General features: G+C 46.0%; 2 protein-coding genes and 1 long non-coding RNA gene across 3 annotated transcripts in view; 2 read left to right on the forward strand and 1 right to left on the reverse strand.

Moving 5' to 3' along the window:
* PITPNA (phosphatidylinositol transfer protein alpha) overlaps positions 1-2,667 on the forward strand; it is a 37,361-nt gene extending 34,694 nt beyond the window's left edge. Inside the window, exon 12 of the mRNA XM_079130997.1 lies at positions 87-2,667. The gene's annotated coding sequence lies outside the window, so the exon portion shown is untranslated. The remainder of the gene's footprint in view (positions 1-86) is intronic.
* Positions 2,668-4,133: 1,466 nt separating this feature from the next.
* Positions 4,134-23,526, forward strand: INPP5K (inositol polyphosphate-5-phosphatase K). The gene is made up of 12 exons (XM_079130894.1): positions 4,134-4,379; positions 6,166-6,273; positions 6,575-6,683; positions 10,544-10,660; positions 10,970-11,145; positions 11,935-12,046; positions 12,689-12,798; positions 20,155-20,341; positions 21,153-21,290; positions 21,551-21,634; positions 21,762-21,866; positions 22,060-23,526. The coding sequence occupies exons 1-12, from the start codon at positions 4,327-4,329 to the stop codon at positions 22,138-22,140; spliced, it is 1,380 nt and encodes a 459-aa protein (XP_078987020.1). The 5' UTR covers positions 4,134-4,326; the 3' UTR covers positions 22,141-23,526.
* On the reverse strand, positions 10,045-12,026 carry LOC306656126. The gene is made up of 2 exons (XR_013762415.1): positions 11,895-12,026; positions 10,045-10,369 (listed from the first exon to the last, which is right to left on the reverse strand). It is a non-coding gene; the product is annotated as an uncharacterized lncRNA (long non-coding RNA).
* Positions 23,527-24,197: the final 671 nt, after the last annotated feature.

The following is a 24,197-nucleotide window of genomic DNA, read 5'->3' on the forward strand; positions in this document are numbered from 1 at the left end:
CTTTTGAAATTCTTCCACTCAAGATGATTTACAATGTGCTTCTGTTTTCCTCTGTTGCTTCCTTAATAATTGTATTTCTTTTCTAGTTTCGCAAGACAGTGGTCAACAGGAAGGCCCAGCAGCTCCACCCTCCTGAGTGACAGACCATCTTCGGACGCAGCCTTTCTGTGCCCATTCTTCAGGCAACTTTCAATTCCTTACTGTAGCTAATTCTAGATGTCCTTTAATATTGTGAACAAACAGACCATCTGGTATTACAAAGCCCATGTGTACGGGAGCCTGCTCCCCTGAGATATGTGGTGTGTAGGCTGCTGTATTTACAGCTTCTTCCTCTCTCCATTGCATTCTGACCCATTTCTGTGTGTGCCCCCACCTTTGTTTCCAAGTGACATTTTTAGTCTTTCAAGTTAGCTGCCTTTTGTAATGTGGTGATTTAAGTTCATTGGTTTTCAACCTTGGGATAAACTGAGGTATTTTGTTTCCTGGGCAGGTCCTTGAAATTTTGAATGCTCACCTGGGGAGAGAAGATGAGTTAGAAATACAGTATCGTCCTCTCTTTCCCCCATCTAGTTCCACAGAATAGCAATGTGGATTCATAACTCTTACCTCTGCCACTAGTTACCTGTCATCAATGCACTAAGCACCAAGGAGGTACCCAAGTCTCTGTTTAAAGAAAATTGAACACACATGAATAATCCCTGCCCCAGTCATTGCATATCTGGCCACTGTTCTTACAAACAACTGGACTTCTTGGTCCTCCTGTTGCCCACTCTGTCTGAATTTCTCTGCAGAGTCTACAAGACACCCTGGTCACCTTTCCACCTGGAGGGAATTTTCCAGTGTGGCCCTTAGAATTGAGTCTGCCCCATAGATACCAATCCATCTGACCCCTGAGGAGCTTTGTGCTCCTCTTCCCTTTTGGGCTGGTGCTCCACTCAGCAATAATCCTCTTTTTCTCTGTGCTTTCTTAGATCCCTGTCCTCTGTCTTTGCAGTTGGTTAGGATGCAAAAGTCCTGATCTTTTCATGCTGCACAAAGCGAGCATGCAAAAAGCTCCCTTTTCCCCCAGCAGAACATGTACCCTCTTGTCTCCAATCAATGGAAAAGAATTTGGGGATCATGAACTCAGCTTGTCCTGCTCATGCTGAGTTGTGTCCTGGACAATCAAAAGCAAGCAGTGATCATAGTGTAACTCCATCAAAGTAGGCTGATGAAGTAGTCCAAGCTCCAGGAAAGAAGTTGCTGAGTGCTTCCTAATTCCTTGACTCAGCAGAACCTGAGTATGCCTTCTTGGTGGGAGAATCTGAGATAGCTATGGTGTCACCTGACATTTCTCAGGCCTTGTGAAGTACGTTGGCATGAGTGTACAGTGACCCAAGCCCATACTAGCCTGGGTCCCTCTGCTAATGAGAGAAACCAAATCTCTGTTTGGAATGAGAAGTGGGATGGGACATTTTATCCTATGTTTTGTCTGTGTGTTTGCCTTACTCATTTCTAAGTGCAATAATGGAGCGTCTCACAGGATTGCACCTGTGATATCTTGATGGATGCTTCCCTGTGGTCCTCCTAGGGCAAGGGTAGACAAATTTGGATCCCTCAGCATGGTTAGCTCTGACCTTCATTGCGGTCCCTTTGGGGCCAGCAGATATCTCATTACAGCCACCCTCCTATGTATTAGTCTCCTCATCTTATAGAGTCTTTAGTAATGGACCTGGGGCATTTCAGTTGGTGATCAGTATCTCAACTGCTAGGATTAGAAAAGTTGAAGAGGCATTCCCACAGGATACAAATGTGAATGTTTTCCTGCAAGCTCTGTATTAACTATTAATTATATTTGTGCTTAAAGATTTTTCTTCATTCATCAACTAGGTGAAGTCTAGGTGTGGGTTTTCTTGGGAGAAACTGATACTCTAAGCAGACAGTTGTTTATGCAGTGTGAGGGTCAGATGTTAGTCTCCTTTCTTCAGTTCTCTGCGATCTACACATATCACTTCAGCTCTCGTGGGGGCTCACTATTCATTTGCCTTTTCTCTGGCTTCTCCCACTTCTACCTGTTGCCCTATTTGAAAGCATCTAAGTGAGCTGAGCTGGAATTTCCCCCAGTCAGGCTGGATCTGGGGCTCCTGCCCATATCAACAAAAAGGAGGGATGTCTTTGTCTAAACCATCCCCATGGATGGTGTTGCTGCTGGGCAACAGTGTTGGCTTCTTTTAAGTGCGCCTTCCTTCTTTCCTTCTCCACCCCAAACTGATGAGCACTCAGAGGGGCTTATGATGAGCAAAGGCTTAGCTCCAGGTATAATACATGTGGGTGTGACACTTCAGACCAGCTGCTTCCATTAATTTGCCAGGGTCTTAGTCCCAAATGAAAGCAGCAATGCCGCTACACAAGGGCTGCTGGGCTCTGGCCTTCTCATGGAGAGAGGTCAGGGACAGGGTCAGTATTGTGGGCACATGTATATCTTCCCAAGTTCTCCTTTTACAGTCCATACCGGGACTCCCTGACTTATTTTGGTTGGTTCCCAGTGCTACTTCTTTTACAAACTACACTTTGTAGAACTGATTAGATTACCTTGTTTATTTAATGTGAGTTTGTGCCTTTTTTGTCTCAATCTTCCAATACAGGTATATTGGGGAAAAAAGCAGTCTAATAAAATCCTAGACAGAGCTTTCTGGAGTCCACCTTATTGATGTTCTTATGTCCATTTTATAACTGAGATATCTTCAAACTCTTCTGATGTCCCCCATTTTACTAGGGCAGGACTGGGAAAAGATACAATGAGGTCTCTGAAAACTGTTGCAGGTGTTTTTCCACAAATGTATTCCCTTGTTAATTTACTTATGTAACATTGCATATCTGAATGTAATTTAGCCATTTTCTACTGATAGTATTTCCTTTTTGCTTTTCTCTACCTCTTCTTTTCACATCTCCTTATCTATCTACCAAGCAAAACATTTCAAGTAGGAAGTATTTGGTTTTTTTGTTTTGTTTTTTTCTTATTTTTTTTGAACAGAGGCCAATGCTCAACGTTTTGAGGTCTGGCCTTGAATCCTTGTGCTCAAGAGACCCTCCTGCCTCAGCTTCTGGAGTACCTGGGATTGCAGGCAACTGCACCAGGCTAAAGTAGAGGAGTCCTTAACCTGGCTTTTGGGTTTGTGAGCCTCATGAAACTCCTTTGTAAACTTGCGTGCATTTTTTTTCCATGAAAAGTTATGGTTCTCAAACGAATCTCATGCATTTCTTACTCGCTGCCGCCAAAAAAAAAAAAAAAAAAAAGATTAAGAACTAAGGACTTGAACGAAATCATAAGGAATCTTAGGCAAAGTAAATAATCTTCATGTTCAGTCTTGAATATAGATCAAATCGAAGCAATGACTTATTTTCATTCATTGATGGCTCATTTTCCAAGAGTCCAGAAATTCCAAATGTCCCATGTTTAGTAATAGGGAAAACGAGTTCAAAAAGCAAAAGCCACCCGGGTGCGGTGGCGCACGCCTGTCAACCGTGCGACCCGGGAGGCCGTGACAGGAGGATGGCAAGTTCGAGGCCAGCCCCGGCAACTCAATAATGTCTGTCTCAAAATAAAAAATAAATAAATAAATAAAAAAGGCTGGGGATGGGCTCGGTAGTTAAGTGCCTGTGGGTTAAATCCCCAATACCAAAAGAAAGAAAGCCACTTGAAAGCGGGAGAAGAGAACTAAATGCAGACGCTCCATGACCAACGTGAAACTGCCGAAGGGACTGAGTAAATTACCTGTAGTGAGGGAGAGACCGGGTCTCAGACAGGACAGTGGGTACACTGCGTGTCCCCACCCACGTCTGTCCCCTGGGTCTCTGGGTGTGGCGAGGCTGGAAGGAAGGCAAGGCGGCTGGACCAGACCCCAGCGCGCAGCGTTAGCGCGCGGAAGCTCGCGTGGGCGTGGGGGCGAGTTCCGCCGGAAGGCGGTTCCCAGCTGGCCTAGCAGAGCAGGCTGGGAGCGGAGGCCTGGCTGCGGTCCTTCAGCTCGCCGGCCGGGGCAGTGTTACGTTCAGTTCTGATGACAGGCAAGACACGCCTCTTTTACGTCCCCGGGTCCCTTGAGCCCCTTTCTTAGCTTCTGGTCATTTCGCGCTTGTGGGAGAGTCCCGCCTCTTCCCTCAACCACACCACCCAGAGCCCTTGGCGTGTTAAGATCCGCCTCTTACGGAAGCCGAGGCGGACGTCAGAATCCGGAAGAAAAACAACGTGAAGAGAGCAAGGAGTTCGTGACCTGCCTCCGGAGGGGCTGCCCGGAACTGGACCTGCTGCAGAAGGGAGACGCGAGCCTGCGGGGTGACAGCGTGGGGATGGCGGCCGTAAACCTGCGGAAGATATCGGGGCTGAAAGGCCGGAAGCTCAGGTGAGAAGGACGCAAGGGAGCAGGTCGGCCCCCTCCCCGGGGAGATCGTTGCTTCCAACCCAATCGCGATTGCGGGTTTAGGGGATGGAGCCAGAGCAAGGAAAGAAGAGGCCAGGCCTACACGACTGACTTGATTTGGATGCTCTGCCAATGGAATAGATTGGGTCTGCGCCTCGTGCGCCCTCTCAACTTAGGCAGTCGAGCTCATTCCCGCTGGGGCTTCCCAAGCAGGTGTCCCAGTTGGTTTCTGGAGCAGGCAGCAGTATTGGGCTAATTAAGGACATAAGGCATTCGCCGCTAGGTTTTAGGATAGAAATCTTGATCCTGCTTGTCATCAGCACATACACCATGGGATGTGCCTGATCCCATTATGACCTCCGGAAATCCGAAATCAGATTTAGATAAGATCTTTTAGTGAAGTGAAGCCTGGTCTCATGCCTGCTCTTTCAGGAGGAACAAGGCTAATCACCACTTAGTGTAAGTCACGATGCATGGATTTGTTGCTAATCATCTGACCTCAAGAGTGGAGACAAGAATTTTGTTCTCCATCCACTTAGAACAAGTCCCTGGGAAAACAAGGAGGCTTTGTCTTCCTTAATTCTCTGCTGGACAGCAGGGGGAGTTGGTAAACAAATCAAGTATATAATCTCAGTTCCTGAGAATGTGGGTTTTGTATTTTATGTTCATAGGGAGAGACAGAAGGGTGTTTTAAGCTGGCCAAGAATTTCTTCAAGTCATCTTCTAAGAACAGGGTCTGGTGGAGAATAGATGTTTTGGAACAACCTGCCTTTCTCTTCCATGTCCCCCCTTTAATCCCCATCCCTTCCCCATTCTGGATCTTTAGCTGCTGCAGTATTCTGACTCATAGTGTTCCTGGGGCTCACAGAAGGCTTGGTGGCTGGTCTTGGTCTCTGCAGTTCCTGTCTGCTCTGTACTCAGCACAGTCTGGGCATCCTTGGAATGTTGCTGTAACTATTCTGTTTAAGAAGTTTGCATATCTCTACCTCCTTTGAGCTTCTGATGGGATATAGTGTTATTGATAGCCACTGTATAGTACTCTTGTTTCCCTGGGATGTGTATGGAGCTGAGATGGAGAATATTATCCAACTGATGACTTTTCCCAAGAGAGGGTTGTCTCTCCAGAAATGTTGAGAACCCTGTTACTTAGAATCTTCTCCTTAGGCCCCCTGATGGGCTTGCCAGAATTTGCCGTGCTCCAGGGATCTGTTAGGAAGGAGCAAGGAAAGGAATGTGGTATTATCTCTCTTGTTTTTGAAATGTCCCTGTCTTTATAATCATGAGGTTTCTCACAAGGTATAATCTGAACTGGGATCTTCTAGTGATCTTAGGAACCAACCCATTGGTTGAGGAGTTGGGGATAAGAAGTTGCTGACTGAACCACTAATGATTGCTGAAGTGTGGATGGCTGGAGGAGCTGATGGATTAATAAATGGCTGCTATCCAGATCCCCCCATCTCTTCACCTGGCTTAAAGTGTTTGCGTTCCCTTTGTCATCTCTACTGTTAGCACTAGCAGCGTTGCCAGGTGTGTGCAGCTCTGGGCCTGTATGGAAGAGCCAGTTCAGAGTAGAGATTCCTGCTTCAGGGGACAAAAATGAAGATGAAGGGTTTATATAGTCTTTGTTTCTTTTGACAACATAGAAACACATTTTCCATTATTGCTGCAATGGACTGTAATGCAACCATTAGCATGCCTAGACCCCATCCATTATCTTGACAAGGTTTTAACCCCCTTTCTCCATGATTTCTCTGCATCCTTTCTACAGCCTACATGTTGTGACATGGAATGTAGCCTCAGCAGCACCCCCTCTAGACCTCAGTGACCTGCTTCAACTGAACAAACAAGATCTGAATCTGGACATATATGTTATTGGGTAGGTGTCTTCAGGCTCCTTCATTCATCCCTGTATCCCTATGGGGAATTTCTGTAACCTGTCCTCCCTTACTGTGGAATCTAAAGGTAAAGAACTTAGCCTCATTGAGCCAGTTTCATGTCTCTCATCCTGGGTCAGCAATGGCCAGGAGTTAGACATCAACAGCAGGACAGTTGGGAGAAAAAGAAATCATGTTCTTCAGAACCCAGGGCTTGAATGTCTGCTGGGGCACTACTGAATGTCTATGGCAGAGGCAGTGTTCTCCAGGCCAGGGAATGAGCTTCTAACCTGGGATGGTCAGTTTGCAGGAAATGAACTCTGGGATCATAAGCCGCCTTTCTGACACTGCCTTTGAAGACCCATGGAGCAGTTTCTTCATGGATGTACTTTCCCCTCTCAACTTTATCAAGGTAACATACAAGTTCATGGGCAATTAAGAAATGTGTCTCACCTCCTCTGACCCCCAATTGTTCAGTGTGATGTGTTCCTTTTAAAATAGTGCTCCTGACTCCTTGGGGCTCCTGCCTGTCTCTGCCCTTCCAAAGTACCTAAATGTGAGCTAGGACTCCAGAGATTAGTTTTATACCTAAATATTTGTCACCTTGGGAAAATTCCTAGTGGAGGTTTGGCAGGGCTAGTTAATACCTTGGTGCCACCCTGCACTCTCCACTCACTGCTCAGACTGAAATCTCTAAGTGTAATAATTGCTAGTGATTATGCAGTGTTTACTTGATGTTAAACTTTATAAATAGACCTTTTTTTGTTTCTTTTGTGTTTGGTTTTGTTTTGTTTTGTTTTGTTTTTTGGTATTGGTGATTGGTATTGGTGATTGAACCCAGGGGGACTTTATCATTGAGCTACATCCTCATTTTTATTTTGAGATAGGGTCTCCCTAAGTTGCTGAGTGTCTCATTAAGTTGCAGGGCTGGCCTTAAACTTGTGATCCTCCTGCTCCAGTCTCCCAAGGCACTGGGATTGCAGGTGTATACCACTGTGTCCAGCACATTATAAATAAATTCTTTACATACTTTATTTTAAAATCTGGACAACTATCTTTTTTTTTTTTTTAAATTGTAAATGGACAACTATCTTGAGATGGGGTTATTTTACAGATAAAACTAAAGCTCAGAAGTTACATGGGCTAGCCAAGCAAGGTAGTACATGCCTATAATCCCAGCTCCTCAGGAGGCTGAGGCAAAAGGATCTCAAGTTCAAGGCCAGCCTCAGAAGACCCTAATTTCAAAACAATAAAGGGATAGGAATGTACCTTAGCAGTAGAGCACTTGCCTAGCATGTACGAGGCCCTCAGTTCAGTTTTCAGCATAGAACAAGAAGGGAGGGAGGGAGGAAGAAGTACAATGGAAAGTAGTGAATCAAGGAATCACATGGGCTATTTGGGATCTGAATCCAGGTCCAAACTTTATTACCCATGTTCTAAACTACTACATCTTATTGCTACACTAATGAGCTCTAAGACTGACAGGTATCGCATGTCTAACCTAATATCAGTTGTCCTCTGATCATAGGGGACATGTATGTCAGATTCCCAGGGGCCTAGAGATTAAGAGAGGGGAGATAGATACGGTGAGAAAAGGTTCTTGGTCTGAGAAACCAGTATAGATTTGGGAAATCTGTATACCATAGGAGGATCCATAGGAAGGTTTAGGTTGCTGGGTCTTCTTGTTTCTGCCCTGCACACCTGAGAGATGAAACATATTTCCATTTAAAGCACCTAGTTCACAGCTTTTGGAAATGCCAGAATTCTCTCTGTTCCCTTCTCTGAATAACTGTTGTTCTTCAGAATTAATTTTGTTACCTGTGAAGAGCTGTAGCTGAGTGATAGAACACTTGCCTCACATATGAAAATCTCTGAGTTCAATCCCCATTACTGCAAAAAGAAAGAAAAAAAATTAATTCTGTCACCCTCATTTGCCTAAGAGTGCCAGAGAAAAGGTTTGTGTCCTTCCAAGGAAAGAGGAATACAAGGTTTAGTCTTCCTGCTTAGGCTAGAAAATGTCAGCCCCTCCAAATAATATCCAGAAACCTCTTCCTGCAGTCTTGGAGCCAGATCCTCACAGAAGGCAGAACCACTTTCTCTTACTACCTACTCCTTTCCCACGACTACATACCTTCTTGTGCCTTGGCTGACTGGTAAGGGATTCATAGGATGGAATTGAGCCAAGAAATTAGCTCAGCGTGTGGCAGAGATACAACCCATTCCACCCATGTGCCTTCCTGAGGTTGGGAGGCCAGCCTGAAGGCAGGTACCCAAAAACAGATGCCCCTCCTTCCTCCAGGCAAGAATACAGGTGACAGGGAAGCCTTATTTACAGACTGTTCTTCAAGTGTGGATTTGACAGTTATAGGTGGAGAAGCCTGGGACTGACCCCTTTGCTGCTCCAGAGCTCCCAGCCACCTCTTGTCAGTCCCTTCTTCAGCTCCTCCTACTTCATTTCCTCCAACTGCAACTTCCTCTAGAAGTCTCCTGTTTTTCCCTGTGGTCCCACCCTTTCTCCCAGTTTGACCCTGTCCTGCTCTGACTCCATCCTCCCTGCCCCCTACTTCCTGCTGCTTCACAAAAAGTAGACTGATCTTTTTGGTGGAGCTTAGTGGGCTAAACGTGCTCTGTGGGTGAGAATTGAAGCTGAATCTTTCCTGAATCTTCATCAGTTCCTTGGCTCCTGTCCCAACTCTGGGAGTCAGTCCCTCCTAGTCTACCCCTATCTCTACTTATATTTTCATATATAGGGAGGGGTTGAAGATACATTTGTAGCAACCTCAGGTTCTGATTCCTCCCTTGCTCACTCCTGAATTGGGGGTTCCACTGCTTTGACTCCTCCACTGAGTTAGGGCTCCTGGCCTGTGGGATCAAGTTTCATAATTCCTGGAAGGCTCCAGTACATGCTCCCCACCCGGGGATTTCCTCCTTGGCCTCCGCACCTCATGCTCCGGAAACAGCTACTCGGGTGGTGTGTGTAGACAGCCTGAACCTGAGAGAGAAGGTCACTGGCAGCGACCCATTCCCACCCCTCTCCTATAGCTACATATGATGGGCATTCTGGCAATTCTAGAAAAGTCCTGTTGGTTCCTTAGCTTCTCTGAATCTAAGTTCCACATATGCAAAATAAGGACCATGATTACTTAGAGAGTTGGCAAAGACATATGAAGTGCTTCAGGAGATATTAGTAATTCTCCCCAACCTGTGGGGGCATGTGTCCTTTGTACTTACTGTCATCTCCTATGCATTGTCTTTATGAACATCTGACTACACACAATCTATAATTACCTTTTATATCCTTTCCTTAATGTTTTTTACTGAGTGAGAATATGTACAGGATAGTGTACAGAAAGTGATTATACATTTTGATGCATTTTGATATGTATATTTATACCCATGTTGCCATCAGCCAAGTCAAGATACAGAATGTTAGCTGGGCATAGTGTCACATGCCTGTAACCCCAGCAGCTTAGGAGGCTGAGGCAGGAGGATCATAAGTTAAAAGCCAGCCTTAGCAACTTGGCAAGGGCCTAAGGAACTTAACCAGATCCTGTCTCAAAATAAAAAATAAAAAACGATGGGCTGGGGATATAGCTCAGTTGGTAGAGTGCTTGCCTGGCATGCACAAGGCCCTGGGTTTGAGCCCCAGCACCACAAAAAAAAAAAAAAAAAAATGATGATAATGTGTCTCAGTGGTTAAGTTCCCCTGTGTTCAATTCCCAGTTAAAAACAACAAAAACCTAAAACAAAATAATGTGTCCAGCACCCTAGAAATATCTCTCATTTTCCTTCCCTGCATTTACTTTTAAAAATTCTGAACCAAAAGAGAATAGCTATCAGAAATCTCCATAGCATCTATGACATAGTATTATTCTTGCTTCATCAATAAGAAAATAGGATGAGAGACTTTCAGGTACCCAAAAAAATCTCAGGTGAGCAGCAGTGAGAGGAGTATCTAGGCATGAGTGGAGCTTGAACTGAAGATTGATTGCCCTCCTGATGGCAGGGTACTCTGGCAGCTTTGTCTTCTCTCCTTTCCACCTCCAGGCCCAGGAGCAGAAACTGAAACTTTAGTTCCCAGAATACACCACTTGGCAGCTGGGGGGAAGAATGGAAAGGAGTGAAAGTCTGAGTTTCAAACTTGCCTACCATAGACCCCAGGGCCAGGGTATTATGAGGGACTTAGTGCTCTCTAGAGCCCCTAGCCACAGGTCTGGCAGGGATGAACTTGGCATGTGTAGTTTAATAAATGACCTTTGCTCTCTCCTGCAGATCTCCTATGTCCGAATGCAGGGACTCCTCTTACTGGTGTTTGCCAAGTATCAGCATTTGCCCTACATCCAGATCCTTTCTACAAAAACTACCCCTACTGGCTTTTATGGGTACTGGGTAAGGACTGAGCTGTTATCTGAGGCATGAACTGAGAGAGCTGGGAGCTTTAGAACTAGAGAAAAGAAAGAGAAAATGAATTCTGGTGCTCTGTCCATCCTGGCGCCTTGTATACTCCTTCTCCTACCTCAGGGGATGGACATCTCTGGCTGGGTGGACTGGGCTCTCTGAGTGGAGAGATTACACTGGGAATCTGGGTGTCTACCTCTGGAGGAGGTGAGACTATCTCCCTTTGGGTCTAGGATGGGAAAAGTGGGGTGTGTCCAATCCAGAGTAGCTTCCCACCCTTCTTTCCACCTCTCCTACCAGGGGAACAAAGGGGGAGTCATCATCTGCCTGAAACTTTATGGCTACTATGTCAGCATCATCAACTGCCACCTGCCTCCCCATGTGGCCAACAATGACCAGCGACTGGAGCACTTTGACCGGATCCTAGAGATGCAGAATTTTGAGGAACATAAACTCCCCAACATCTTGGACCATGAGTGAGCCTGGAGCTGCAAACTGTCACCCCTGCCCTCTCCCCTACACCAACCCAGGCTAGCATCATCTACCCCCAGCCAGTCAGTAGTGCTTTATCTCCCACCCTCTCTCCCGCTTCTGCTGATTTCTCATCTGCTGTCCCACCCAGCTTTGCCTGCCTAGAGTCCCCTTCCTTCAGCCCCTCCGTTCTGCCTAGAAACCCCACACATTTCTAAACATCCCAGATTAAGAAGCTTGTGGTCCCTGAGGTCTCTAGGAGGGCTGTTTTTTAGCCTGACTTGATAGCCAGTAGAGGAAGAGGAAGGGAGGGCTAGAGTCTGCTCCATATTTACCATATGCTCCCCTGGACTGGTCCCTTCAGCTTGAATGATGATTTAGGACCCTTACGAATAGTTCTGCTAGCTTAGAATGGTAGCACGTACCTGTAATTCCAGCAACTTGGGAAGCTGAGACAGGAGGATCGTGAGTTCAAAGCTAGCCTCAGCAACTTAGTGAGGTCCTAAGCAATTTATCAAGACCCTGTCTCAAACTTGGGAGAGGAAGGAAAAAAAAAAAAAAAAAAAAGGTTTGGGAATGTAGCTCAGCAGAACGCCCTTGAAAAAAAGAGGTCTTGCCTGATCCATGCATGTCCTTGTTTTGGCCTGATCTCCTAGCATCTCGCTTTTTTCATTTGTCCCCTGCAGCTTTCTATTCTCTAGCACCCCCTTGTATGGAGCAGGCCCATGCCACCTGTTGCTCCCCATTTACTCACCTCATACAAACCCTCAAGCTGCCTTCCTTTCTTTCTGAAGCCTCATTCTCTGGTTCGGAGACATGAACTTTCGGATCGAGGACTTTGGATTGCACTTTGTTCGGCGATCCATAAAAAATCAGTGCTACAGTGACCTGTGGGAGAAAGAGCAGGTATCTAATCTGAGCCCACATGAAGGTCCATATAAACTATACAGAGAACTTTGCTTAAATTCCCTAGGGGACTGATCTCCTCCCACCCCCACATCCCCTATAGAGAGCTAGCAGTTGGGGAGGTGAGTCTTGACTAGCAGAGCTTCACACCTGGGGTGGGGCAGCTATCTTTTCAGTGCCTAATCTTTGCCTGGAAGAGGCTCCTATGTCTTCTAGAACAGGGAGCCAGAAGTGTTTTGGCCTACTATGGCCCTACATCACACACCCATGCATGTCCTTGCATTCTCAGCACACTCAACCCTGTTGTCTTTCCTTTCCTCAGCCTTATTTGCCCCCTAGAGAATGTGATACCACTCCTTTGGGGAAACCTGGCTATCCCAGGTTCCCTTCTGACACAAGCCTGCTACTAACTTCCAGCAAGTTGGAATTCAAAGCCTGCTACCTATAGTCTTAAGAACTGGGAAGTAACTGGCAGCTACCTCCCCTGGGCCTGTGGGGTCATGTTTCCAGAAGGATCTACCTGCTTCCTGGGTGTTGGGGTGGGCCACTGAGGTAGCCACTGGGACAGTGGGAAAATACACTATGGGGCTGAGCCACTGGGTCAGGACTGTGGAAAGATGAGGACTGTGTCTTCATCTACAGCTCACCATTGCCAAGAAACATGACCCGCTGCTCAGGGAGTTCCAGGAGGGCCCTCTGCTCTTCCCGCCCACCTACAAGTTTGATAGGAACTCCAACAACTATGACACCAGGTGAGGAGGAATGGGCACACAAATTATACCAACCCCAATGCCTGTAGGAGCTGCCCAGAATAGAAGCATTAGGAATGAAGGACTAGACCCAGCCATCATCTCAGGAGTGGCACCTCCTACCTTCCACATGAGGGATTGCTTGCTAACAGTGGGAGCTGAATGCAGATTGTTCTCAGGGAGAGCAGGAGGGAAAGCCAGTGCTCACACTGCGGAGAGGAGGGTGGAAGGAAAGGATGGAGTCTGTCCTGACTTAGGAGGGGGTGTATTTCAATACTCTGGAGCCCTTACCCTCCCTTTCCAGGACCTTCTAGTCCCCAGATAGCAGGCAGAACACTTGGCTCAGCCAATTATCAGTTACCAGCATTAAGCATGCCTGCTCCAACCTGTGAATGGGCCAGTTACTATATGAGGAGATAAATAGTGGAGAACTTCATAGGAAACAATACAGAAACAATACATGTAGTACTACATGGTACAATACTGCCCTCATCAGCTATATGACCTTAAGCAAGGTGTTTAAGCCTCAGTGTTGCCATCCATAAAATGGGGATTATAAACTTGATTGTTATTTTTAGATTCATGTTTTCAGGTGATAGTTTTACTGAAAACCTATCTAAGAAGCTAAGAAGTGTCCAGGTAGCCACCAAACCTGAGGATTAGTCAGGAGGCAAAAAAGCGGTCTGGAAATACTTCCCTAGCCCATTTGAAGAAAAGAATCCCTTACATATTTTGAGGTTATTTGTTTCACCGAGCAACTTCTTCATTCCTCTTAGCAGGACTGTCTTATGAGGGAGGTGGGAGTTGCCTGTGGGACTGCCCAGATCCCTGGGAGTAAAGGAGTGAATAGGTATCTTCACAGTAGAGGAGAGCAAAAGCTAGAACTCCAGGCCTGACTCTGGAAGTGGTATGGTAGAGCCAAAATGTCCTCACCAAGGAAACGGGGAGAGGGTGAACCATCTTGCTTCATGAATGTGAAGCAAGATGGGGTGGGGCCATGATCACACAAGAAAAGGCAGTGAACACTGGAGACAGAGCCCAGCCTGGGCAAAAGAGTGGGCAGAAAAGGAGGTAAGAGGGCAGGCTCTGGCTGGCTGGCAGGACCATAACTTCAAGGAGACTGCCATTCTCTGCAACCATCCTTTGGAAATGAGAGGCAGTGTGGAAGCTGTATGGCCTCAGTGGAATTGGCTGGGTCTTAGAAGCCAGAACCTCTACCACTGGACTTCAAAACTTCACTTGCAGGCTGAAGATATAACTCAGTGGTAGAGTGCATACCTAGCATGTTCTAGGTTTGATCCCAGCACTGTAAAGAAAAAAAGAAAGCCAACACTTCATTTTCCATGTGGTCAAGCACCCCTTTCTCTCTTTCCCTCAGAGTACCATAGGAGACAACCAAGAGACTGGATCTGGGCTGTAGTAGTTGGCAGGGTCTGACAAGGTAGATAGGTTCACATATGGTAAAGGCCCACAAGTGGCTTACCTAGTGTGTGAGCTGCAACTCAAACCTCAATATCTGGACTCCATAATGCTTTCATCTAGCCTCTACTACCTCAGAATGCACAGCTAAGGGCTGAGGTGTAACTCAGTGGTAGAGCAGTTGCATAGCATGTTTGAGGCCCAGCAACAGCAAAAGAGAGGGCAGAATCAGGATAGCAAATACTTGCTACGGAAGAGGTAGATAATTTGTTTCCATATCACTACTCATTGTGAATGATATTATTAAGCATTTACTATTTGCTAGGCATTGTGCAAAAGGCTATGCCAACCATATTACAGTAGCATATGCCTGTAATCCCAGTAATTCAGGAGGCTGAGGTAGAAGGATCACAAGTTCAAGGCCAGCCTTAGCAACTTAGCAAGGCCCTAAGCAACTTAGTGAGACCCTGTCAATAAATAAATAAATAAGGCTGGGACTGTGGCTCAGTGGTAAAAGCCCCTCTGGTTTCATTCCCTAGTACCTAAAAATAAGATAAGAAGGTGGTTTTGCCTACATCCCTTAGCTTAATTTTTGTGTGTGTGTGGGGAGGGATACCAGGAATTGAACCCTGGTGCACTTAACCACTGAGCCACATCCTTAGCCTCTAGAATTATAGGTGTGTGCCACTTCATGAGGCCCTTAGTTTAATTCTTAACATATCCTCTTTAGGTAGCCACTGCTGTCATTGATTTTGTACAAATAAGGATACTGAGTCTCAGGGAATATCTAAGCCAGGTAAAAACAGACTTAGTGATTGAACAAGAATTTGAACCCAAGTCTGTCTGACTCCAGATCTGTGAGTATTCATTATGCTTTCCCCTTGCCCAGAGATCAGGAAATAAAGAACCATCTGGGTAGGAACAAGGGACATCATAACTGAAATATTCTTGGGTGGGTCATGTATCAAGAGGCAGCTGATAATTCCTGTGGTAGGTAGGACCTGAACCTACCTGGGTGACAGAAACATTGCTTTCTAATGGAACTTATTCATCCTTGAAAGCCCAGTTCAGACATCATCTCTCCTAGGAAGCCTTCTTTGGTCCTTCCCATCTCACTGAGTCCCTCTCTTGCCCTGTGCTGCCATTAGGTCTTGCACACACCATGCTCAATGGTGCTTTTAAGATAGTTTGCCTTTCTTGTTTTCCTTTAAGTACTCAGAGAGCAGAGAGTGAATCTGATTTGTGATACACCCGATATGAAACAGTGCCTGACGTGTTTGAAATGGTCTGAGAGGACAAAAGAAAAAGACTTGGTATTTCAATCAGTCTAGCAGGGAGATCTAGACAAAAGCTGTGAAACTCAGGAGTTAGCCAGGTTTCCAGGAGTCTGCAGAAATGCCAAAGGAGACTGGCAGCTGAAACCAGGGAGAGTCAGTCAGATTTGTCAAGAAGAGTCTCTTTTTTTTTTCCTTTTTATTTTTTCGTAGTGCTAGGGGTGGAACCCAGGCTTCACTCTACCAATGAGCCACATCCCCAGCACCTCCCTTTTTATTTTGAGAGAGGATCTTACTAAATTGCCCAGGCTGGCCTTGAACTTGGAATGCTCCTGCCTTGGTCTCCCAAATCACTGGAATTACAAGCATACACCACTGCACCTAGCTAAGAGTATCTTGAAGGTGGTAACAAGGTTGGCAGAAGGAAGAAGGGCAGGCACTCAAATCAGCAGCACTGATAAGGGGTGTCTCAGGGGAAACTGACTCAGCAGAGATCCTGGCCTGTCTGGGTGTACAAAGTGACTATGAGTGATTTGTGTGCAGGGCATGGTATGCAGCTTTGACCAGCCACTACAATGTCCCTGAGCCAAGATGTAATGAGAAACGAGGTCAGCTCTGTTACAGGAGGGTGAAAGGGCTGAGGGCAGGGCAGGCAGGGAATGCTGTTAGAGTCAGGGATTGCACTAGGGTTTTGTTACAGTTGCCATTATTAATATAGACAACCTCTCCACAGGCAATAAGCAGAGGATATTATGATCAAATCTCATTAAGACTTGTGTCCCAGAAACATTAAGTGCCTGATGGGTTAACTATGGCTCAGAGTTCAATGAGACACTTAAAAGCCATCTACATGGGGTGGGGGTGTGGCAGAGTGGTAGAGTTCTTATCTACCATGTACAAGGCTCTTGGTTCAATCCCCAGCACTACAAAAAATATTTTTAAAAAGTCACCAGGTGTGATGGCATATGCTTATAATCCCAGCAACTCAGGAGGCTGATGCAGAAGAATGGCAAGTTCAAGGCCAGCCTTAGCAACTTAGCTTGTCTCAAAAAATAAAAAGGACTGGGGATGTAGTTCTATGGTAGATATGGTAGAGTACCCCTAAGTTCAAATTCTACTATAATAATAATAATAATTAGAGTAATAATAATAATAATAAATAATGATAAAAAGAAAGAAAACTTGTGCCAATCGTATGTATCATTTCCTTTAGTTGCCTGACATATAATAAATCTTGATAGAATAATGAACAATACAGGTGCCCAATGATGAGCTGGGTCCAGGCCATGAAAGAAAGGGACAGGCTACGAGGTCTTGAGGAGCCTGGAGAGACAGGCTGTGGTCAGGATTTGGGAAAGATCCCTATGGGACAGCAGATCTGACTGTTAACCATCACAGGGAAGTTGGAGGGTGGGGATGCTTTGAAAGACAATGTGCATTAGTATAGTTCATTACTAGGTTTTAAGCATTGATAGGCTCTGTCCAAGGTGAATCAGGGACTTGCAGTCTCTGGGATGGGAATGCAATGTTCAGTTATCTCTGAGCACTCTTCAGATGGATGCAAGTTTGGAAATAATGCAAGAATCCAACATGCAGATGGTGGTTTAGCCAGAGTTAATGCTTCTTGACCACTCTCTTGATGTGCTTTCATCTCTAATCCACGATTGGTCTTTGAAGTGAGTTCTGTTGTCATCCCATCTTAGAGTTGAAGAAACTGAGGTAGAGAGAGGTGAAGTTACTTACCTAGGGGGCACATAACTGAATTACCAGGATAGAACTCTCCCCATGCTAGTCTGATTTTGGAGTCTCAAGTTCACCATGATGCCATCCTGCTCGGTTGCTGCAAGACTATATTGCTGCTTAAGTGACAACAGTGCATTGGAAATGTTTATTTAAAATAATAATCTGGGTTTGGTAGTGCACAACTGTAATCCCAGCAATTTCAGAAGCTAAGGCAGGAGGATCCTAAATTCAGGGTCAGCCTGGGCATTTTAGAGAGATACTGTCTCAAAATAAAAAGAGCTGGGGATGTGGCTCAGTGGTCTAGCATTGCCTGTCATGCACAAGGCCCTAGGTTTAATCCCCAGTACCAGACACAAAATATCAAAATAGTAGTTGAGTCAGGCATAGTGGTGCATGCCTGTAATCCCAGCAGTTTGGGAAGCTGAGGCAAGAGGATCACAAATTCAAAGCCAGGTTGGGCAACTAAGTAAGGCCCTGCCTCAGAATAAAGGGAGCTGGAGCCAGGCGTGGTGGCTCATGCCTATGATCCCTGCAGTTTAGGAGACTGAGGCAGGAGGATCAGGAGTTCAAGGTCAGCCTCAGCAAAAGCGAGGCACTAAGCAACTCAGTGAGACACTATCTCTAAATAAAATATAAAATAGGGCTGGGGATGTGGCTCAGTGGCCATGTGCCCCTGAGTTCAATCCCCTGTACCCCCCCCAAAAAGAGAAGCTGGAGATATAGCTTAGTGGTAAAGCCCCCTGGGTTCAATCCCCAGTACTGCCCCCCAAAATGTAATCGAATAAAACAAAATACAAAAATAGTCTTTCAAAGTGATTATGAATATATGGACTGTGTACATTAAGATTGAATGGACGGGGGCACTGGGGTTGTGGCTCAGTGGTAGAGCGCTTGCCTAGCATGTTTGAGGCACTGGGTTCAATCCTCAGCACCAGATAAAAAAGTAAATAAATAAATAATATAAAGGTATCGTGTCTATCTACAACAAAAAAATATTAAAAAAAAAAAAAAAGATTGGATGTATAGGGCTGGGGATGTGGCTCAGTGGTAGAATGTCTGCCTGGCATGGTTCGATCACCAGCACTGCCAAAACATAAAGATTGGATGGATATATGTATTTTCTCAGGGCCAAGGACCAAAGAGAGAGATTGAACTTACCATTTTGCAGTTGCACAATTAATGAGTGACCATGTGCCAGGGTCTATATTAATGCTGAGGATATACAGGAGGCTCTAAGAGCCAGTCCTTACTTTCAGAGTTAACACACTAACTCATGTGCTGACTAGAAGCCAGAAAATTACAATATAATGTACTTGTTTAAGTACTAGCATAAAATACTTCGGAAGCAGAAAGATGAGGTCCAGGTGGCTTTATGACTGAGGCAGTATTGAAACTGGGCCTCTCCCTTATGAAGAAGGGTATTCCAGGTAGGAAAACAAAACAAAAGTCCAGAGGCTTGAGAGAGTCGCCAGGGCAGGATGTGTGTGGGGAAAGTGGAAGACAAGGTAGGACAGGTGAAGTCAGTCTCCTGAGCCCCTTGAAAGTCCTACTTGGAGATTTGTACTTTATTCTGGAGGCAGGGAAGACTCCTTAAAAGTTTTGTTTATTGTTTTTGTAGTGCTGAGGATTAAACTGAGGGCTTTTCACATGCCAGGCAGCTTTAATACTGAGCTTTACCCCACTCCTTTTATATTATTTTGACACAGGATCTCACTAAGTTGCTGAAGCTGGCCTTGAACTTGTGATTATCTGTCTTGGCCTCCTCAGTAGCTACCTGGGTTTACAGTCATGTACTACCACCAGTTTTTTAAAAGGTGTTAAGTATGGAATCATCTGAGCAGGCTCTACTACTCTGGGATTTTTGTTCAAGAAAAATGATCACCCACTAAAGGGGAAGAACCCAGAAATAGCTACCTCTCTCCTTTCCTTCCCCGAAATCATTTCAGGACTAAGGTCTCCATTTGGAGAGAAAGGCTTGGGGGTTCAACTGGCCTTAGCAAATGACTTAGTTGATTGGGCTAGATTGGGTAAGGGCTCAGAGTCTTGCCTGTCTTTGACTTCAGTTACCTAGAGGAGGAAAGCACTTTGTGTCTAGGGCATGTTTCTTAGGGAACTGGTAAGTGAAGAGTAGGTGGTAGGTCTCTCAATTGACTTTTGAGAACAAAGAATCATGATGGTCAAGTTCTGCCTAGAGTTTATTTTGGTACTGGGGACCCCAGTGCTTTTTTTTTTTTTTTTTTTCCCCCTGAGACAGATCTTGCTAAGTTGCTGAGGCTGCCTTGAACTTGCAGTCCTAGCCTCTCAAGTCACTGAGATTACAGCATGTGCCACCATGTCTCGCCAGAGAGTTTATTTTGTACCAAGCACTATGCTAAACATTTTATGTACTTTCGCTCATTTAATTATCTTAGCAACCCTGTGAGGTAACAACTATTATCTCCATTTTGCAGATGAGGAAGCTGAGGCCTAAGAGGGGTGAGTTAGTGGTGAAGAGCATGTGCCCTGTGGACATGCTGCCTGGGGCCTTGAGTCCTGGCTCCACCATTCAGTAACTTTGTGAGTTTGGGGAAATTACATATGGGGAATGATAATGATACTGATTGTAGCCATGTAATTAGCATTCCCCAAATGCTTACCTTTCCTACATTCACACCTTAGTTAGCAGGGAAGCCAAATTCAAGCTCAGGTCTAACTCCAAAATCCAAACCTCACCTTCTTTGATCTGCTTTTGTTCAGGAAAGAAGCAAAGCTTTAAAATGGAATGTTTCTGAGTCACAATCTGATTGATAAAAATGTGGCATTCAGAGGGTCCAAAGCTAAGGGGTCTTGTGACCTGAAGTCAGGGTCTCCAGCAAGCTTATGGAGGCATATTCCTGTTGTCATGCCAACCCTTTCTTCTCTCCCCATTCTTCTCCACCCCCAGTGAGAAAAAACGCAAACCTGCATGGACTGACCGCATTCTGTGGAGGTTGAAACGGCAACCCCAGACCAGACCCTTTACCCCCAATCTGCCAGTCTCCCACTTCTCCCTGTCTCTGAAGAGCTACGTCAGCCACATGATGTACAGCATCAGTGACCATAAGCCTGTCACTGGCACCTTTGACTTGGAGGTGAACTTCTGGACTTCCCTACACTCAGCAGAAGAAAAACTGTGCTGGGCCACATCCCCAAACCCTCCAGGCCTGGATTCTAATGTCAGCCAATCCCCCAGGGGAGACCTGTAGGAGGACATGATTGCCCTTCCTCCCAGGTCAGGTATCCTGGCTGTTCTTCAGAGCCATTGATGGCTCTGTCAAAAACATGTTCAAGCCCTTTGTGAATAGGTTTCCATTTCCTCTTGGTACTCTCCCTTGGGGCTAATGAGTTCCATTACGCTTATTACCTACTGTGTGAAGTAGGACTTCCTTTTATTTGTCTTAATCTATCTGGATCAAGTTGCAGAAGGAACTCCCTCCATCCCTGTACCTTGCCATCTAACAAATGACCAAGACAGTGTTGACCTTCAAGCTGCTGACTGTCTCCTCAGCCTTCAAGCTTTCATACTGGCTTCTCTTTCCTACATGTTTTCCATGTTTTTATAGCTGTTCTTACCAGAGCATCCCTACCTCAAAATTGGATTTGGGCCTCTAGGTCAGAACCCTTGGAGGCCTGAGAACAGGCCTGGTTTCTTTCTTAAACCTCTCAGCGACTTCCCTTCTCCCTCCACTCTCACCCTCAGCACTAGGCACCTTGTGTCACCTACCTGGCGCTCAACCCCATTCTCCTTGGCAGAGCTAGCTACTCCCCTGACAAGTTTTTGGCCCTTTCTCTTTCCTGCTGTCCTGCTCCCTGCACTGCATTGGAAAGGCACAGTGAGGAACAGTTGCCTTAGAGGAGGGAATGATGTTATAGTGTTTCAACTGCTTTGCATCCGTGTTGTAGCTGAAGCCATTGATGTCTGTCCCACTGATCACCATGATGCCTGATGGCCTGTGTACCATGGAGAACGACATGTTGGTCAGCTACTCCTCAACCCCCAACTTCCTCAGCAGCTCCTGGGACTGGATTGGACTGTATAAGGTGATGTGATGGGCAGCCTGGGGAGTCTACTAGCCATGGCCCCTGGTCTGTCCTTCTGGAGGGCTGATGGGAGCTGGGCAGAGTACTGAAGAACTTATAGTTTTCCATATTACAGGTCCTTATCTACCTCAGGGCTAGCAGTGAAGGGAGGAGGAAACAGTATAATGGCCAGACCCAAGAGTGAGACCATGTTCCCCTCAGAACTTTGTATAGGTCCTATGTCCTTCATAACCACTGATGCCCAATTCCCTCCCCCATAGGTGGGAATGCGTCATATTAATGACTATGTGTCCTATGTCTGGGCCAGGGACAATCAGGTCTCCTTCAGTGACAACCTCAACCAGGTATGTTTTCAGCAGGCTGACTTGCCTGAACAGTTCTTCCTTCTTGAAAGAACAGAGTGCTAGACAAATTATCACAGAGCTGGGAATGGCCCTAAAACTGACCATTCCTATCCATCCTTCCCTTCAGGTATACATCAACATCAGCAATATCCCTGAAACTGAGGATCAGTTTCTTCTCTGTTATTATAGCAACAATCTGCATTCTGTTGTGGGGATAAGCAAACCCTTCAAGGTAAGGGATGCTGGTGAGGGAAGTCAAAGGGTATTATTACAAAGGATTCGAGCCCATAATTGGTTTCCTAGAGGCCACAGGCCCAGAAGCCAACCTATCCCTGTGGGGCTTCCTCCATTGGAGAGTGGGAATGATGGCAAGGTGTGGAAGAAGGCCTGTATTCCACCTTTTGCCACCTGTTTTATCCCTACAGATTCCGCTTCGCTTCTTTTTGAAGGAGGAGGAACCATTGGGTGAGGCCCAACAAGTTTTGAGTCAAGATGGGAGTGAGTGAATCCAAGGTGGAGGCTTGAGCTGGCAGCCAGCTCTGCCTTACCACTGCCAGGGGTACTGTGGACTGGGCCCAACCCCTGAGCCTCAGCCAACCAAGTATCCTCCACTTACCCACCTCCCAAAGTGAGCTCTAGCCAAACTTGTTCTCTCCAGGCCAGAGCTGTAGTATTGGCACTTAAATACAGGTTTTTGTTGCTGAGATGTGAGTGAAACCAACTGGTTTGTCAACAGTGAAGACTTGGAGACAGTCCACCAGATATGAGAAGAATCCTCCAGCCTGCATCTCATTTCTTGATTTCCCACAAATATATTTCCAGTCCCACCCAAGTAGTCTTGCCAGGCTCATGCCCCATCTGGCACAGACCTGCATTCCTGCCATGCCATCTTGGGCCTCAGGAGGAGGAGATACTTACATTTGTACAGGCTCCATAGACTGGTTGGCACAAGTAACATTGAGTTTCAAAAGTCGTGACATCTCATAGCTTGTTCCCTTGGGAGATGATCAGAGGGTCTGGGATCTCTGCTTTCAGTAGAAACAATATGACTAAATGGAGAGCATGGAGGGTCCCCTCTACTCAGGCTCTTATGTAGTGGTTGTGAATGGGTTGGTGAGGTTGATTCTACCAGTATAACCTGCCCCCTGCCCAGAAAATTCCAGGGCCTGAGCCGAGAGAATTGTTAGACCCCAGGTTAGCTTCTGCAGGCAGTTTAGGCCTATGGCTCCACCTATCCTCTTATGAAAGGTTGACAGGTGGCAAAGGAACTGAAGCCACAAATTTCTAGGGTGATCCTTGACAAATCAAGCTCGTCTACCCCCATCCTTGTCATGAGTCCTCAGCAAGAAAATGCTTCTCTGTCTGGACCCCCTGGAACCTAGAATTGGAAACAGGTAGACACAAGAGAGAACTGGGATTGAGTCATTCTGTAGTCAAGGCATGGTGCTTCATGCCTGTAATCCCAAGGACTTGGAAGCCTGATGCAGGATTATGAGTTTGAAGCAAGCCTCAGTAGCTTAGTGAGGCCCTAGGTAACTTAGACCCTGTCCCAAAATAAAAAAATAAAAGGACTGGGGATGTGTCTGAGTGGTTAAGTGCCCTTAGGTTCAATCCCCAGTACCAAAAAAAAAAAAAATTTTTTTTTGGAGGACCTGGCCCAAGAGCTTCAGAGAACATTCTCCAGGTGCCATGTAGACATAGCCTATTCCCACTCCTGCCAAATGCCTTTTGCTAGTGATGATTAATAGTTCTCCCAGAAGATACCTCAGGGAGTATGCTCTGCGACTGTCACATCTATCCTATGACCTGAGACAGTCATTCCAGTTGTTCTACATTCTGTACTCTACCCTGGGAGCTATGTGTATTAAAAATTGTTCCCCAGTTTCTAATGAGCCATGTTCTGTCTGTTATATTGGAGGGTGATAAGAAATGTCACTTTTAACATGTGTGATTCTTTGATGATGGGGGACTGGACCAGAAGTACAGGAATGGGGTCTGAATCAGTGTTCCATATTTAATCCTACCCTACCCTAGCCACGTAGGAGCCTCAGATGTCTGTAAAATACAAATGATGAACTTGTTCACAAGATTATTGTGAGAAGAGAGCAGTTGCCAAACAAAAAAAAAAAAAAAAAAAAAACACTATACTCATCTCCCCATTCAAATTCATGTACCCTGGGACTGACTCCAAGGGCCTCCTGTTCCCAGGAGTTCCCGTTCTCCTCCACCTGCTCACTCTCCTCTCCTGCACTTAGTACTTCCCATATTCCTGTTCTGGCCTCCTTTCGCGCTCCCCGCCTTGACTGGGATGGGTCAGGCCAGCAGTGATTGAGAGGCGGAAAAGGGAAGGGAATTGCTTTCCCTCCTCTTGGCTGCAGTCAGGATATGGCTGCTCTGGGCCCACCCCTGACCCGCTGGGTGGAAACAGGAAATATGTGAGACTTGGTGTGTACTGGGTCTCTGCGCCTGGCTCCATGGCTGATAAGAGCCTTTGTGTTACCACCAGGGATGAGCCTGCCCTGGATAGATGTGCTTCCAGAGGAAGGAAGGAAGCTTTGCAGGC

This window comes from Sciurus vulgaris (assembly GCF_902686455.1).
Source record: "Sciurus vulgaris genome assembly, chromosome: 3".
Lineage (NCBI taxonomy): Eukaryota > Metazoa > Chordata > Mammalia > Rodentia > Sciuridae > Sciurus > Sciurus vulgaris.

Excerpts from the sequence above, each read along its gene's own strand:
- INPP5K (XM_079130894.1), top strand. The coding sequence starts at position 4,327 with ATGGCGGCCGTAAACCTGCGGAAGATATCGGGGCTGAAAGGCCGGAAG. Across the intron at positions 21,291-21,550 it reads ACTGGATTGGACTGTATAAG|GTGGGAATGCGTCATATTAA; the intron begins GTGATGTGATGG and ends CCTCCCCCATAG. Across the intron at positions 21,867-22,059 it reads GGATAAGCAAACCCTTCAAG|ATTCCGCTTCGCTTCTTTTT; the intron begins GTAAGGGATGCT and ends TTATCCCTACAG.